The 18,488-nt window shown below is 35.2% G+C and overlaps 1 protein-coding gene across 5 annotated transcripts in view; it reads left to right on the top strand.

Annotated features, from left to right (window-relative positions):
* The window catches only part of FGF14 (fibroblast growth factor 14), a 644,239-nt gene that overhangs the window by 486,337 nt on the left and 139,414 nt on the right, over window positions 1-18,488 (top strand). For 4 of the 5 annotated variants that reach the window (XM_069467077.1, XM_069467073.1, XM_069467078.1 and 1 more), the window contains one exon: window positions 12,667-12,777. The exons of the other annotated variant lie outside the window; for it this stretch is intronic. In XM_069467077.1, the coding sequence (XP_069323178.1) occupies window positions 12,667-12,777 (111 nt within the window). The remainder of the gene's footprint in view (window positions 1-12,666; window positions 12,778-18,488) is intronic. 5 annotated transcript variants of the gene reach the window in all.

Raw genomic sequence — 18,488 nt, 5'->3', positions numbered from 1 at the left:
TTACCTATGTCTTCTCTCAAGAAGTGTGCCAAAATATGCTCTAAGTAGTGCCTTTCTCAGCATTTTGTTTCTTTTTTTAGAAATTAAAAGTATGGATCTGATGCCAAAGCTACAAACCACAAATCCAATTTAAGCAAAGAAAATCAAGACGTAGGATTTAAATGTACATTTGGAAGAGGCGGGGGAAGGCGGCGGGGGAATCTGTTTCTGAATCACATCACCTCCTTCTCTTCCTCCCTCCCACCCTGCGCCCTGAAAACATGTACAAACAACGAGATTACTTGTTAAATTAGCACACTATGACTGTGTAACTATATTCGTGAAACAGAGTCAAAGTAAAACTGAAAGAAAATTGAAATACAAAAAAAAAAAAAACACCGAAAATTGAATGCATAATTTAATGCAAATCTTCTCCCAGATTTGAGTAGATCTAACGCCCTCTAAAATAGGCCTGGCTTGTCTACAGCTCCACATCTCACAGTTTGCGTTATGAAATATCAAAACACTCTCAAACTTTTAACTGCTATAGACTTCTGTATTTTCTAACTTCTGCTCTAATAAGCAAGGTCTGTCTGTTTTCGTTTAACAACTGAGTAAGAAACCATTTTCTTTTCTTCTCCGCATCCCTTACGCATGTCCACTCTTCCACGCTTAGATATTACTCACGGTCCAGCCCTTAGCAAGAGGAAAGGGGCAGAGCCTGCCACACTTTACGGGGGGTGTGTGTGTGTGTGTGTGTGTGTGTGCATGTGTGCGCGCGCCTCAGGAGACAGGGGTCCTACAGTAATGAACTATTTTTTTCAATAGCGTCTGCTTTTTTCTCATGGTATTTGTTTTGCATCTTCAGGTAAACGATTTTTTTTTCAAAGCAAGCCTGAAATTTGTGCATACAAGGCAGCAATCCTCTCCCCAATTCCTTCAACAGATAACCATCCAATTTCTTATTGAATGCATCCGGCAAAGACGGACCCATTACTTTGTGGGAGTGTTGATTCTTTCTTTCCTTGGATAGCTAAAAGTGTTGGAAATTTCTTTGTTCTTATTGATCCATTTATTCATATATTAATCATGTATTTACTGAGCACCTACTATGTGACAAGCTCTGTTCTAGGCGTCTGGAATCTAGCAATAACCAAAGAGACAAAAATCACTGCCTTTATTTATGTTCAATCTTGGTGTCAGTCTACTTATTAATATTTGTCCTAATTCTGTCTTCCAAAGCAAAACTAAATAATTCACTCCATGGTTTTTTTGTGGCAGCTCCACAAATATTTGACCATGACTACATTTCACTATCTTCAGATTAATCATTCTCTAATACAATTCTTCCAATGTCTACCATATCAATCACTATCCTAGAATCTGGCGGTGGGCCCTCATTGTGTGTTTGCACTAGTCACTGTGTGTTGCATGTGGTCTGAGAACACTGGGCTCATCACCCAGAACAAGGCTGAGTGGCAGGTGGACAGTCTGGGATGTCCAGCTACAGGGACTTTAATACCAGCTCCATCATTTCCTTATGTTGCTCTTGGACAAATCACATAGTGGCTTTGTGCCTTGGTTTCCTCATCTGTAAATAGTAATGCTACCTACCTCAAAACATTGCTATGAGGATTAAATGAGTTAATATAAAAAAATCACTTGGAGTAGTCTTTGGCCCAAAGTGTGTGCTCAGGAAATGAGAGCTATTATTCTTACTATTATTATAATTAGTTTTGGATATGACCTCTCTTCACACAGCCTCATTGTTTTAGGACCCACATCATACTATTGGCTTACTGATGCTGGGTATGATTGACAGCAATCTACTTTGGCTATAAATTCCTCTCAACTCCTAGCAAAGAGCCTGGGACAAAGTAGATGCTCAACAAATGCCTGCTAAGTGAGCAAGTTAAAAATCTTAGCTTTTGAAAACACACTTAAACAGCACATGGGAATGATTTTTACTCTTATTTTTCAATGTGAAATGATCTATTCCTTGTGGTTGTATTGTAGAATGTTAGTGATTGATGTGCCATTAAGATTTGTTAAGGAAATTTTTATGAACTGCCATTCATTTTAAGCCTTAATAAATAAAAATGATGGAGATGTACCACTTCCTGGTAATAAAATATGCAGAAATTTTGGGCTTTATATTTGTGGGTTTTATACATACGTAAGCACACACACACATACAACTAAACTGGTCACAACTAAACTCTAAATTCAAGACCAAATTCTGCATGGAACTTTCACAGTGATTTCCAGGTTTTTTTTCTTTTCATACCCTCTGGTTTATATCTTTTTCCCATCTGCCTGAAAGTGTCAATGTCTATTTTGATAAATAGGCATCTCTGAGTCCTCCTCCTCCTGCTCTTCCCCCCCCCCACCCCCGACTGCTCAAGAGGTTCTGTAGGGAGTGGCACTGGTTAATCAAAAGTTTCTATCACTCCCATCTCCTCCCAAGGCAGCTGGAAAACAAATGTCTGGGAGAGCAACTTAGATGGGAGCAGAACTAGGATGTCTGCACCTTCCTTAAGTGGAAGTAGCTTTAATGTATTTATCAGTAACCTTTTTAATTAGCTCCCCATTAAGTGGAGGTTTCTTAATAGTTCTAGGTATGAACAGGCAAAATGAGTTCTATACCCACTCCAAAATACTATTTCTCAAATGGATGAGTCTCAACTCCGGTGAATGTATAGATCAGTCCTTGTCATGTGCAGATATTTTCTTAAATTTACCCACTCTCCTGTTGATTTTCTTGAAATGATACATTTAAAGAAGTGCTTCCTGGCTCTAAAGCAAATGTATGCAAAAAAAAAAAAAATTTAAAAACACCTTTTTCATGCAAAATTCCCAGTGTACTGCTCTACTCTTTCTTTTAAGAAACTGTACATCTGTTGTAATTCTTGTTTTCAAGGTTAATACAATATCCTGATTGCAATGTAACTTTCACTGAAAGGCTTTTGATACTGACTTTTATCGAATAATAATGCACTTTAATTTCAACAGATGTCCTTGATTTTTTAACATCATAATTATTGTCATGCTAATCCTGTATTTTAGACAATGCAATACAGCTGAAGAGAAAAATTAATATCGTCTGCTCTGGGTTTGAATGGCTATGAAAATTCTGTGAATGAGTCAAATAGCAGTTGTTTTCCTGATTCCTTCAGTTTAGGGAATCCCATTTTTCATTTATGAAAGAAGAATTGAATTATGCTTTGTAGTAATTTAGCTGAGTGTGCTAAATTTATGTTTTAAATTTTCCTGGGTGCCCCCTCCTTTTGCCATGCCTTGGAATCTCTCTCAACCCTTTAAAGTCAGGCAAGAGAATGGCTCACCTCATTCGTTCCCTCATTTCTCAGGGACCACCGTCCTTTGTTCCTGATGTCCAGTGTCTTGCACCATTCGGTTTGCCATGTTTTTGTTGTTTCATGTGAGAGGACACTTCTGGTCCCTGTTACTCCACCTTGATCAGAAGTAGCGGTCACTTAGGCCTTTAATGAAAGTCTGCATGATTATTAAGCTTTCTCAGATTGTGTCTTATGGCTCATGCAATATTCACATTCTTGTTTTGTTATATTTCCAGCACAGAAATTTGTTCATTATATTATTTGACTCTAACATATTAGCAAGCATTTATAATACTCTTGGGCCCTTGCTTCTCAAGCCATTTGTTTATATTTGATTAGCCTCAAATTTTGTAAAAACATAGTGGGAGATGTTATTAATATTTATAATACACAATTGTATTTTGTGTTATAATAAATATAAAATGTCTTTTTTGTTGAGCAGCATGAAGTGAAAGGATTGTCTATTAAAATCAAAGGATGTAATTTTGGCCACTTAGGTGGTAAAGTACAAACATTTTTCACCCACTCTTTGCTGTTTCAGGTGTGTGTGTGTGTGTGTGTGTGTGTGTATGTTTATTCTGACAAAGTATCATGATTTAGACATAGAATTTGCGAGGATTTCAAGATGGTACAGTTTCCTTTCAGGACCATTCATTCAAAAGGAGGTCTGCAACAATTATTGCCACGGCGGTTTCTTAATACAAAATCCTATAATGAGAAAATAGAAACAAAAGTGTCATTAAATGTCTAGAGGCTGGCTGAATAAGCATGGGATATTCTGGTAATTTAACCAGAAATACTATGTAATATGTGCTTGTTGCAAGAATATTACTACTAATTTGAACACTTCTTTGAGATTCTTACCTGAAAAAAGGTATTAAGGGCACAAATACCCAAATGTATATATACCTAGTATTTTTTGAAAAATAGTATTTAAATAGCATTTAAACTAAAGTATCTCACATTTCACTCTTTTCCTGAAAATACATTTGAAAATTTAAGTAAAATATTTAGCTATTTTCTTAATAATCTAGGGAATCTGCTTTCTCAGTTAGCTGGCAGCGTAGTCCTTTCTAATATTTATACTAATATGAGAATAATACATAAAAATCCCTCAAAGGAATGAAAATGTCTTTTAATATTTGGTGTCATTGACACATTAACAAGGAATCTGAAAATTAATAATGTGCTCATGTCTTCAAGTACTACAGATGTCACACCAAGTGACATATAAGCACACATGAGACAGAGCTCCTGCTTCCTCGCCTATGCACTCGTGTCCTGGCAAGGAGCAAACGAGATCATTCACAAACTAGGAATCCCTGGCACCGTACGAAATCAGGAAAGCAGTAGTAATAATGGAATTGACTTGGATCCCAACTGTTGTCATTGAAGAATACATATTTTTCTTACTTAAATATGCACAAGAATTTTTCATATTATCATCTTTTGCAATTATATGGTTAATATTTAGGATCTAATTTTTACAATATGTAATTACAATTTATAAGGAATAAATTAGTAGGCTAAGGCACATGATGTTTTCGTCATATAATTAGTCATCTTTGCAAGTGATGAATAAATAAGGGGAAACAATAGATCCAATATTTTGGCCATTTTTATTATTGTCCAATTCTGGATTATGTTGGTGCCATGCGAGCTCTAATATGTCTCTAATATATTAGAATTTTGCAATTAGAAAACCTCATTGGAAAGTAGTATTGGCAAAGGGTGCTTTTCTAACCAAGTTCCAAAGATTTCCTTCGTTTTGGAGCTTGAAGACTCTGGATATTCAAAAAGCTAGTGACAGTTCAACCTTGACCTTGGAATCCTGAGATACCACTGTAAGGTCTGCTGCTTGGAGTGAAGGGTCAAGTATTACTGTCTGCTTTCCCTTTAATGATCTCTTCAAACATTTTCCACAAGAGCAAGCTTTACTCATTATTCTCTTAATATAGTTTACCTAGAGGGCTTTTTATTGCCACAATAGTTTTGGAAAAAAAACTTAAAAATGATTGGTGTTTCCATTTCAAAACCCACTTTTATCTTTATCTCAAGCATGCTCTTCTCTTCCAACTCTTAAATAAGATACCAAAAAAAAAAAAAATACATTTTGCTTTAAAAGCCATTTGGGAGAAATAAAGATTCTTTAAAAAACAATCAGATTGTGAGTTCAGTTTAATAAATATTTGTTGATTGTATGTTCTGTGCGAAGCACAGTGATAGGCTATTTTGACTAATGTACAATGCAAATTATCAAGGGATTTATAATGTGAATTTGCAGGGCAGAAAGACATGCAAACCCACCAATTTAACACATGGCTAATTGACATAAAGCCAAAGTATAGGTTCTCTCCCTCTTCCCTCAATAGACAGAAAACTCTTTGAGAGGAAGAATTGCTTTGTATGAAAGATTCTATCCTTAGTGCTGAGAGGCATAGGATTCTGATAGGCAGAGAAGTGGTGGAGAGGCCATTCTAGTGTGTGGAAGCACCAGTTATAAAAAATTTAACACACATTATAGTGCATTGCACTGGAGCAGTGCACTGGGTAGTCACTCTGAAATGGCTGGAACAGGTGCATAGAAGGATAGGGTTCCTGAGGTACCACTGGTTCAATCCATGAAGGAAACTGAATGTGATCTTAAGGGATAAGCAGAAAGACATGGCAAATTTTCCCATGCTTTTGGTTTTATCTGTCATTTTCCTTTGTGTCCTTATCCCACCTTTATTTTCTCAGCCCCTTTGGAAAAGTTCCTGGACATGGTTTATTTTTATGGTTGGATTAGATGATAATTTATAGCTTTGGGCAAATTATTCACAATACTATTTTCTGCTACTGGGAGTGCCAAAATCTAATTAGATCTGCTACATTTTCCCACAAAAATGTATATTCCAAAAGTTGTTTTTAACCCTGTAAAAAAATGTGATTTTTCCATAGCTAATAGAAGAGAACCTACGTTTAAGAACCTACCCTGATAACCAATTAGTACTGAAATTTATGTGTGCATAAACACAGTATGTGCAATGTATAGACATTAATGTATTTGCTATATAAAATGTCATATTGTACATTTTTTAGTTTAAATAGTCATTAAAAATATGTGCACCATTTGATAGGTTTCCTATTCCTCTTTTGTCAGTCTGCATATTGCATGAAGACAACTTGTGTCAGTGATTGATTTAATTGAAGCAGCTTCTGAGAGTGATTGTTTTAATTAAAATGTTGTGCATTTTCCCCTGTATCTGAAGGCAATTTGACTTATTTGCATTTCTTTCAGTTCTGCATGTTGAGGGTAATATATTATGAAACATCTCTCTTTTTTTGATATGCATGCACATTAGCTTTCATTATTTCTATTTGAATTAATATCAGAGAGCATAGTTAGTACAGAGTTTCATGCAAGAAGCATCTTAAAAATGTTCTTAGTAAAATTAGCAGACACAGTAAATATATATAGAAGACAAAATTAGACGAAAAGGGGAATTAAGACAGGCAAAGAAGAGAGTCTAAGTTTTCGTATTTTCTCAAGCAGAGTAGATATTCCAAATACATAAATGTTTTAGAATAGAATAAAGAACACTTCAGTATCTTGCAATTTATAGCTAAAATATAGGTGTAGGACTTGAGATATTTATTCATCTTTCAATTATTAATTGGGTACCTGAGTTGTAGAAGTTTGGGCTACATCAGTATTGAAAACAAAAATTCTTGTTCTTTTAGGGCTTGTATTTAACATTTACTAGAGGAATATCATGAATGTCTTATCCGTGAGTTTAATGAAAAAAGTGAGCATGCACTTCATATAAATTTGTTTGTTTCACACATTTTCACTGTTTTATAACTCAAGCATTATATTAATTTAGGATGAGGTTCTATTTTTATCATAGTAGATACATTTAAGATTGACTTAATATTTTCAAACTCTTTAGGCTGACTTCATATTAGATCTGAATAGATCATTATTTCTATTTGTTACTTGTTTATATGTTTATTTTTAACTATATAATCTGTGCAAAAGAAAATGTCATCTTTGCTATTTGTTTAGTATTTGCTTTTGCTTATTTTATTAGTATCATCTTTTTTTTTTTTTTTTTTTTTTTTTTTTGAGACAGAGTCTCTCTCTGTTGCCCAGGCTAGAGTGAGTGCCGTGGCGTCAGCCTAGCTCACAGCAACCTCAAACTCCTGAGCTCAAGGGATCCTCCTGTCTCAGCCTCCCGAGTAGCTGGGACTACAGGCACGCACCACCATGCCCGGCTAATTTTTTCTACATATTTTTAGCTGTCCATATAATTTCTTTCTATTTTTAGTAGAGATGGGGTCTCGCTCTTGCTCAGGCTGGTCTCGAACTCCTGAGCTCAAACGATCCGCCCACCTCGGCCTCCCAGAGTGCTAGGATTACAGGCGTGAGCCACCGCGCCCGGCCTATTAGTATCATCTTTAATCCACATTATCTCTGTGGGATTTTTTTCCCCCTAAACTATTCTAACTTTAGTTAACCTAGATAATATAACTTATAAGTCTGCTTAACCAGGAACACATAAACTTCAACATATTGCAAAGCACTAATTGCGAACGAGTGACTGAGAGCCAGTGTTATTGTGTCACCCCTCAGAATTACAGGATGCTCAACTTGAATCAAGTACTATAAAGACCTAATGTAGCATGCAACTGACTAAAGATACCTATATCCATTAGTGTGTTAAAAAAATTAGCAAAGCTTAATTTTGGTCTCACTTTTGGAGATAATAAACAGAAAGTTCTAATATAATATCTTCACATACTGCAACACATTGTCTTGGACTCTACTTGCAGGAGGGGCACCCTACTTTGGACTCTGTTAGAGTCATGCACTTCTATTGCCGCTGCCCAGTCTGTGTTCTGTTCATTCTAGTAGTCATGGGAGATCTTCTTGGTCCATTTTTGGCAATTTTCTCTGACAGTATCATGAAACAATATATGTAAGTGAGTCATCCAGTATGTATTAGACTGAAGTTGAGATTTGCTGTAGTGTGAGAAAATGAAGGATCATATCTTCCTATTCACAATAGGTCTGGAAACTTAGTCATATCTTTGCCTGATGGTACATAACTGATATATTTCTTCTCAGTAAAATCTTTTTCTACTATGATCATTTGGTTGCATACTTTTGGCCTCAGGGAAAGGTTTTGGGTTTTGCTATGTTTTAATTATTTGAAGGAATGCTGTTAAGCTATAAATGGCCATACTGCACAATGGCTAGCTTTATACATAATAAAATATCATAGCAGGCACTTTATGGACATCTGACTGTGCACAAAAATAGACTAATAAATGTAATCCTTGAGAATCTTGGACAAGCAATTAATATACAGTAGTAATGTGTGTTTTGGGTGACTTGCACACATGTATGCAATATTATTTGCAAATATGTATGAAATGCTATTTTTACTCATTTTTTCACAGACGTTAATAGAGTTTATTAAAATCTCTGCATAGTGATTATAAAATTACCATGCCATCATTATAGAAAATTGTGCAAATAATAAAATGTTGAAAAATAAATATTCCAATTACCATCAAAATACAGTAATATTTAACATTTTGCTGTATTCTCTCTCATGTTTTTTCCCCCGTATGGATAGTATTTTTTATATAACTATGCTCATTTTGTATGCACTCATGTTATTGTACAAACAGTTATGATTTATTTTTAAGTTATATGTGTGGAAAGTACAATTACCTAGTCAAAGATGTGGGTACTTTTAAGGCTTTACTTTAATTGCCATCTTGGGGTTTCATATTGTTGTTCTAGTTTTTACTCTTATCAGCAATATATGAAATTACTGGATATTTTATTACCCCCTTGTCCATATTCATTCAACAAATATTTGATGTAGAGCTCCTATTTATTTAGACCCTTGTGATGTGATGGTTAAATATCACACATTTCAACTCTCTTCATAAAACTTGCTGTCCAATTTGTGAGGCAGATATTAATCATATAATTTCGCAAACAAATGTGAAATTACAACCATGAATTATAAAGCCAAATATTAACATCTGTTTCATATCGATGGTAGGTCCATGGGTGTAGGTTGTATCGTATTCTGTGCTGCCATACAAGAGTCCAAAGGGAGAATCTGACCTCATCTGAGGTGTCAGGAAAGTGCTCCTGAGAAAGTGGAAGTGTCAATGGAGTCAGCTTGGGAGAGAGGAAAAGCAGTTAACAACTGTGCACAGATGTGCGCATGTGGGTGCATGCCCACACAGATGTGCAAGGGGGATTTTTATGCAGGTGAGCGTATTTGAGACAGGTAAGGTGAAGTGAACAGGATGAAACTGGGAGATTATGGAATGCTTGTGAGTAACCCACAGTGGCCCAGGTGAAGCTACCTGCAGGGAATGGTGCAGGAGCAGCGGTGAACATGGCCAGCAGGTAAGATAGGCCCTGCTGCTGGAGGCTGTGTACACAGTTCAGTGGGCCGTGAAGAATCACTGAATTTTTCTAGATAGGATGGATTGTAACAGGCAAACTGCAGGTGGGAAGACCACCTAGGAGAGATAATGAGGGCCTGGCAGTGAAAAGAGAAAAAGGGAAAAGAATGAGGGACATTGTGAAGAAGCTCCTATAGGAACTGGGCAACTCATTGGGTGGGATAAAAAAGACAAGTATGGTGTAGATCTTAGGGGACTGATACTGTTAACATAAATAGTAAAGCCAGGGGTAGAAATATCTCTTGGCTGGAGATGGTGGAGATGGAAGAATTAAAGTGAAAATGATACTGGAGAAAGTTTTAAACATACAGTACCGAATTTTCAATTTTGGTGAGCATCTCACGGGGTAGATATTTGTTGGAAATGTGGCCAGTGGCAACATTTCCAACCTTTGTGTTATTGCTTGATAACACAGATTTAGCTCTGAGGATGCAGCGTTTGTATTTAGGTATAGTTGTGATTAATCTTCGAAGTACTGTTGTCTCTGTTGTTTTAAACAGATTGGTTTGCATTTTATTTTGTTTTTAAGATATTTTAGTTCAATTATTCCATTTATGGAGACCACATAGTATAGCAGTTTAAGTGGGCAGGATCTAGAGCTCAGTGTTCATATTCAAATTTCAGCTTTGGGCTTATGAGTTATGTGCCTGTTGTCAAATTACTTTAATTGCTTTGTGTCTTGATCTCCTCATCCTTAAAGGGGGGTTCTTTTAAATAAGGTTGTGGTGAGAATTCAACAAATTAATCACGGGATGTGCTTAGAACAGTGCCGGGCACTTGAGAAGTTGTCATGATGTCGAAAAAGAAAAATACCAAATAGTTTGAAACTAGATAAATCAAAATCAATTTGCTTTTATTTCCTTGAAATTAAAGGAGAACTCAGAATCATATTAATAATTTCATTTGTACTCTTCATCAGAAATGAGGGGTGGTCCAAAAGGGTGCTCTCTGTGTCGGTGTGAGGGAGCTCAGGAGTGAGTGTGTTGGTGTCTTCTCACTGCCTTGCTGGATTTAATTAATTCAACCCCAGAAGATACAGTAGCTAAAATATAGGGTTGCTTAGAAATAAGTGATGTCAGAACATAGAGGTTTTATAGAAAAACTATCAATCTCTAAAATTCTCAATATTTTTTCATGGCAATCAAGAAATTTTCCCTCAAGTAAAAAAAAAAAATACTTTGGTTCTCTTATTTTCCATGCTATTTATTTGTAGTGAAAAGCATAAATAAAATACAGCAAAACTGTGAAAAGAAGTCTTTAGTACTTGAGGATTAATAGCCCATTCAAGTCTTACTGGGTGATGGACAGACTAAGGCACAATAGTAATTTTTTCCCCAGCTAATGCACATCTTAGAATTATGTGATTCTGGAAGTTAATTATTGCAGAATAAGGTACATATGTAAACAATCCTAACAATCACTTAGATAATTCTTTTTAAAATCTAAGACTTTTAAAAACATCTATATTCTAACATGTTTAGTCACACTGATGTTGCAATGCTGTGCTGTTCATGCATCATTTTCTGGAAGGTTATTTTTCAATATCGTAGCATGCATGAAGCAAATCTATATGCAATGGAGGGGGTCATTTTTCAAATTATTAGTTATACATGATGTGCTTAGAAACAGATATTGACATTTCTTTGCAAGTTTTTGAGAACTAATCAAAAGCTTAAGGATAGTCTGGTTTTGAACAGCTTTTTTTTTTTTTTTTTTGCCTGTGTATTTTTCATGTTCATCTGTTTGCAAGTCCACAGTTTTTCTATCGATTACAAGATGCCAGGTTCATCATTCAGTAACGTCCAACTGTTTTGACAGCATGGTCACATTTGCACGTTCCATTCGGCTATTGTGGAGAGAGGTGCCAGTTGCCATGGTGAAGATTATGATGTCCCACATCAAATCTAGCCCCGTGATGGCATTGGCCTTTGAAAACCCACATGTAAATATTTATTTCCAAAGGTATAACTGGTTGTTTGTGAAGCCCTGGGTACCTCGAGTGGTTATCTTTTTAACGAATCATCAGATGAGAAATCTGTTACCACATGATTTCTCTTTTTGTTTTAATAAACTCCCAGTGCCCTCTGCCTCAGTGCCTGTTGACCAAGAATCAGATTCCATGTTGCATAACTTGACTATCCTTTTTATATATAAGTTAACAGGTTCACCTGTTTAATTTGTCTAGATTATCGCCTCAGAGCTGACTGCACTGCATAGGTTTGCGGTGCTTCACCCTGAGTTAGGAGGTAGAGCCTTCCCTTTTCCTGTGGATTATGTCTAAGCACCACACACGCTTCTGTGGATGTGAGGATGACCCTTTAGACATCAAGGGGATGTTCTCCAAATCGGAGCTTTTTCTAAGACTGTGTCTCAAATGTTAGTTAGAATGCTCTAAAAATACAGGTTTTCTACATTTTGGGGAAACTTGTCAACTTGTAAAAGGGAAACTCCATTAAAAGACCTTTAATGAAATTTCCTAGAGTTGCAAATTTGCAAAACTCTTAAACTGCCATCCGGAATGATAATATTGCTTACGTTAATTCGTCTATAGTTTAAATTAATAAATAAACTAATAGCTTAATCAGCTTAATAGTTTTAACTAATAATTTAAATACACAATATTGCTTTCCTAAAATTGCCTGTTCTATAGCTTACTACTGCATTTTCTTTACCGTCTATGATTAGTATACTGTAAGCTTGATAAAACACAGAGGAATCTGAAAGACATAAAATAAAATGTGCTACTTCTATAAAATGTCCTCCTCTGAAAAAGAAAGGAAAAGAAACATAAAAGAAAAAAGAAACTGTATCATGACACATTGTGATGCTTATGATAACTATGTTTGTCTTTCAGATCCCCAGCTCAAGGGTATAGTGACCAGGTTATATTGCAGGCAAGGCTACTACTTGCAAATGCACCCCGATGGAGCGCTCGATGGAACCAAGGATGACAGCACTAATTCTAGTAAGTGACAAGCTCAGGCCACCAGTTAACACAGTTGACAGAAGATGTATTGCCACTTAAACGACTTTTTAAGATATATTTGCAACTGTTTGGTTATGTTGATTCATTTTTATAAAGGATACATACTAGAATGCCATTTAAGATTTTATTTAAAGCACATGGCTGAAAATATTAATGGAACAACAAAAACAACTTTTGATTTTAAAGATAATGATGTTACTATTTTTTCTAACAATTGTCATACCCCCCAAATTGCCATTACTTTTATTATCATTAATATAAAAGTTGAGTACACTAGTTTATTGAGGTAAAAATTGATTATATGATATCTCTGGATGTATTATGTGATCCGACCCCTAGGATCTTAATGGTATGTGTGCAAATTCAAGTACTACAAGGAGTAGTTGTTTCAAATAATAGAAATTGAATTTTTAAAATTCTTTGCATTTAGCAAGAAAAGATAATATCTGTCTTATAGAGAGGATGTGAAGGTTGTGTGTACCTCTAAATACATTGTACAGGATGCTTAACTATTTTATAGAATTTTGTCTATGATAATTCTTTTTATTAGAAAGCCAAACACCATCCATTGTATTAATGTCTGTGTTCTTTTTGCCATTTCTTTACATATAACTTTTCTCTGGTGTACTTCTTTGCTAAACTGTCTGTCTTTTCCTTTCCCATTTTCTGTTTATATTGGCATTGGATTTTTCTTAATTTAGCATTTTAGTTGAAAAATAACCATAGTTTTTACTGTTCAGGAGAGTTAGTGAAAAGCAAAATTAAAATATTACTAGTGGATCAGCAGTGGGTATGAATCTTTTCATTTATTCATATTTTATTCTTCACATATAAACATCAATCCATGAAAAGAAGGGAGGATTTGAATAATACACATAATCAAATTATAGGCACTTTCTCTTTTAAAGTCTAATAATCAAATGGTCAGTAACACTGATTCTGGAGCAGCTAATGATATAAAACAGATCTACATTTGTTTGTTTCAATTTTTAATCTCTTTGCTCTCTTTGTGTCTCATATCATCCTTTTTATTTTTAAACTTTTCCCTATTATATGTATTTATTGGTTTATTTTTGTTTCCTCTCAATTTATGAGAAAAGAAGCTAAAACAATTCTGGTGCAGAGAAGAAAGAGGAGGCATTTTTGTGTCTGACATTGTTTACTTGTTGAAATTTTGTTATTAGGTTGGATCTTTTAAAATTATCAGTATTTGCCCATCTTTGACCTACCAAAGATGAAGATGTCAGTTTCTTATTGTTTGAGCTAATGAAAGTATATCTGCTCATTTTCTTTTCCCATTTTTAACTCCTTACCTTTTCTTTGTCAAGAGGCATTTCCTTTTCCTTATGTCTCACAGTTGCAGAGGTCGTGGAGTTTAGAGATTCCTAAGCTCTTAAATATTGTCTGATTTTCTTTGGCCAGAGTGTTACAGGACATAAGAACTACTATAGTTTTCCCTAACTCTGATCACTATATGAGCTATGACACTATGAAAGATTCATCAGACTAGAGACTGACATCATCCCTACTATGACAAAAGTTTTCAAGAGATGAAATAAACTATAGCTGTATGAAAATGCTTCATTGGACTGCTTGGAAAGATAACTTCTTTCAAACAAAGGTGTTATGGATTTTTTACCTAGCTTTTTTCATTGTGTGTATGTGTTTGTGTGTTTGTAATACGAAACAAATTGTTTACCCTTAATGATGGGAATCAATATTATTTGAGAAATTGTCTTTTAAAAGCAAAATGCTTCAGAATTGTATAAGCAGCACAATATTTTTTACATTACGAAAGTTTATATGCATACATACACATAGGTTGGATTATCTGAACACTTTTAAACACTAAACTGGAAAGCTAAGATATAAAAAAATACTCCATCTCTGTTCACTAGATGCATGGGGCTTTTTCCTTCTATTGTGTATCAGCTCTAGAAGAAGCAAGAATCTCTGAGTAACTCTTGAAATCTCTGACCCCCCAAATGTTGGTGAGGGACAGTCTTGAGAAAGAAGCAGGAACAGGAGCCCCTGCAAAAGCAAATAAGAACCAAATCATAATACCCATGCTGGAGAGATTCAAATTCTTATGCAAAGATCTGGTCGACAGCTTTTCTTACACATTATATTCCATTTGATGTGCACTGTAAGCCAAGTAGATTAGTTTTGTTACTTATTTCAACATTTGCAAAGACATAAAGAGGGTGAGATAAATGTTCTTTCCTCAAAAGACTATACAAAGTATATGAGAACAAAATTTAATAACGATTGGAAAGATTATAGCAGATTTATAAAAGCAATAAGAATTGCTAATCAACTCTACTTTTGTGTCCTGTCACCTTTTTAAGTTGAAAAACACTGTTTTTTTGGATGAATTTTAAGATATTTTCTTTTCCCTGGTTCATTGTTGTAGTCTGATGAATCTTAGGAAAAATGTAAGCACTGAAAAGAGTTGTTTAAAAATAAGGTGTGTGCATTAGAAATGATGACAGACAGGTCCTAATTAGAGTACAGCCTTTATTTGTTTGAGGAGGAGGGTGATATAATAAGGATGTAATAATTCATAAACATGTTTCCATTTTTTGATAATTCCCTGAATACAAACTATGGATTAGTCGTCCCTGAATAGGAAAAATGATGAGAAATAACCTAAAACTCACCCAGATATCACTCCAAATGTCAACAAATCACAAAACGGAAGACTTGTACCTTCATGATTGGAGTTCAACACATTTCCCACTACTAAATATGGGATCATTTAGAATGAGGAAAAATAAGAGCCATCCTGCTAAGCTGTTTTTGCTAAAAATTTTAGATGAGTTGAGTAGAGAAAAAAAGGCCCACTGGCAGGTGAACCTGGTTACCCCTCATCTCCCCTAAGATCTGGAGATCTCTGGGAAGGAAAAATGGCAAGACAACCATTGATGAGGGGTAAATGGTTCTAGTGGTGAAGACACTGTAGCAATTTGACTGCTTATTATTTTAGCTACTATGTGCCCCAGAAAGATCTTTCACAAAAGGAAGTGAGCACCTGGGTGACTTTACACTCATTTTCAGAGGTGTATTTCTTTAAAATTCTCACTGTCGGCATTACCATGAACTATGGTATTTTATTAGGGGCTGTTTTTTTCCTTCTACCAGTTTGTTTTTGGGGATGCCATGAATTTTTTTCTGTGCTGTTAAACTTCATTGTCCTATTACCAGACTTAACAGATACTGCGAGCAGAGTAGGACTACACAGGTGCTTAAAGCCTCAAAAACAAAACAAAAAAAAATCCTCTCACCTTAGAAATTCTCAACCTGGTAACTTGTGTAAAATTTGTCAGTAACACAGTGACTACCACCTCACAGATTTTAGGTTGGTGGTTCTCACTGTGGCTGTATGTTAGGGTCATTTGAGAAGCTTTTCGAAAAATTTTAATACAAGAATTGTAGGGCATAAATTTTCAAAAAATTCCTTATGCCCTAAACCCACTGGAAGAGATTGTAAATTAATAGCTCTGGGGTTGAGCCTGGCCATCCTATAGTATGAACACAACTAGTTGTAATGTGCAGCTGGAGTTGAAAATCTCTGTTATATGGAGAACTAGAGTGTTCCACAGAATAAACAAAGTCACTCAAACATCTTCATTATTCTTACACCTCTGGGCTTTGTAATTATGTAAAATACAGAGAGTAGAAAAATGTAATGATTTCTCAATTAATGTGGGTGTCTGTGGTTTTAATTAGCACCATTTCCATCATGGTCAGCTCTGAATGGCTCTCCATGTTATAGTGGATATAAAGATTCACTTCTGATTATAATTTTGTAAATCATAATATTTCTTATTTATCATGCAGGTTCCCACTAAAATCCTGGTTGAAAAAAAAAAAAAAGAAAGAAACTACTACCATTTTTTTTTTTTTTTTTAGTATGGCCATTTTAGACTATCTTGTATACTTTTTCTATTTCCCATACCACATTATTTTAATGAGTTCATGGTCCATTTGCCTTCTAGAATTGTACCATCTGGTCTATATCAAATCTGTGGCACCCAAAACTACCATTAGGGGTGCATAAAAGTTAGAATAATTAGGTTTGAATTGGCTAGGTTAGAATAGGTTGCATGGACAGGCATACAGTTATTTTTTCCCAAAAAATATTTTGCATGGAAATCAGGATTTATCCCATGGTGCTCATTTTTTCAAAATATAAGGGAGGTAGAATAGTTCAGGTATCCTATACAACAGTAAATATGGCCTTCTCCCACGAGGAAGGACTACTGAGAGTCACATTGGCACAGGTAACTCCTAGTACCCAACAACCCCATTACCTATATTTCATGTTAAATCATAGAAATGAGCAAAAATAAACCCCATTCTTCTCTGTATATGTCATAATCCCCTAGTGCCCAGAAGACGGTCTACTGTTAGTTTGCACAGTGAAAGCTAATATCCAGCTAACCAGTCATGCCCCTGAATACTCTTCCAGGGATAGTTATCCATGGCCATGGCCTGCTGTTTCCTGTCACCATTTGTGTAGTACAGACATCTTGAGATCTTGGGAACAGTAACAGATAATAATTGGAAGAGAAGGTATAACTTCTTCTACCCTATTAAGAGAAAACATGTCCCTGAGAATTAAATAGAACACAATTTATAAAGTCTATTTCTAATTATGTACTGCATAGACCTTAAAATGAATCAAAATTGTCCACATTTTGCAAATGATTTGTCTTTGTGGACCACAGTTCAGAGCCTAAAGTTAAATACTTTACTTATACATTTACTTTCACATTTTAGTGTTTTCAGTACCTGTTCTCCCCTGCTCCTATTCCTTAGAATTACACTTGAGTTAAGAAGGACTTCAGTGGGAGCAGATAACCTCAATGTGGATAATTAGCAGTTCTCTTATAACTGTATGTATAATAAACTCTCCAAAATTGTCAAGCAGTTATCAATAAGAATGATGCTACAGGACTCACTAGTCAACATGTAACACTGGCATGGAAATGCATTAGAAGGATACTAAGATTTTTAAAAATCAATTATAACATTGCTATCTACGCTATACAAAAATATAGAGAAATACCTTTATTATTTACCAACAAGGGAAGAAACAAAACATGGAAACATAAATGGATTGTTTCTCTAAAATTTTCATGACATTCAGTTTGATTAGTTCTTTCTAAATTTAGCCCACTGGCAGGTGCACATCTTTTCCTGTCTTTCTGGCATATCATATTGGTTCTGCAATAGTAATTTAGTTTTAAAATTACCCTTTCAGCTTCTGGTCTGATTACATTGTAATGACAAATCGCACCTTCTGCATGAAGGGTCAGGATAAACATTCAACTTAGACTTTTTAATTTCTGCTCTTTGAGAATCTTCACAGTTGATTTTGGTTTTTTGGTACCGAATGGCGTCAGAGACTGTGATACTAGAGTCATGATTACAGGCTTAATTCGGTTTATTATCCCACCAGCTCTTCAGAATGCTGTAGGAAAGGCTGCTAAGAAGATTTACAAAGTAAAGCTAAAGTGCTAATTTTACCCATAGCAGAAACTTTTAATTATAAAGAGAAATAAAATTTATTTAATTAGAACTTCTCAGAAGATATCAACAAAAATGATGTTTCTTAAATAAATGAGAGAAAAAAGCTGTGCTATGCTTTGCTTCTTCCTGCCTGTCGGTGATGGACCACGTTTATC

Source organism: Eulemur rufifrons, chromosome 4 (assembly GCF_041146395.1).
Source record: "Eulemur rufifrons isolate Redbay chromosome 4, OSU_ERuf_1, whole genome shotgun sequence".
Taxonomy (NCBI): domain Eukaryota; kingdom Metazoa; phylum Chordata; class Mammalia; order Primates; family Lemuridae; genus Eulemur; species Eulemur rufifrons.
The sequence above is the reverse complement of the archived record's forward strand: the minus strand, read 5'-3'. Positions and strand labels throughout refer to the sequence as shown.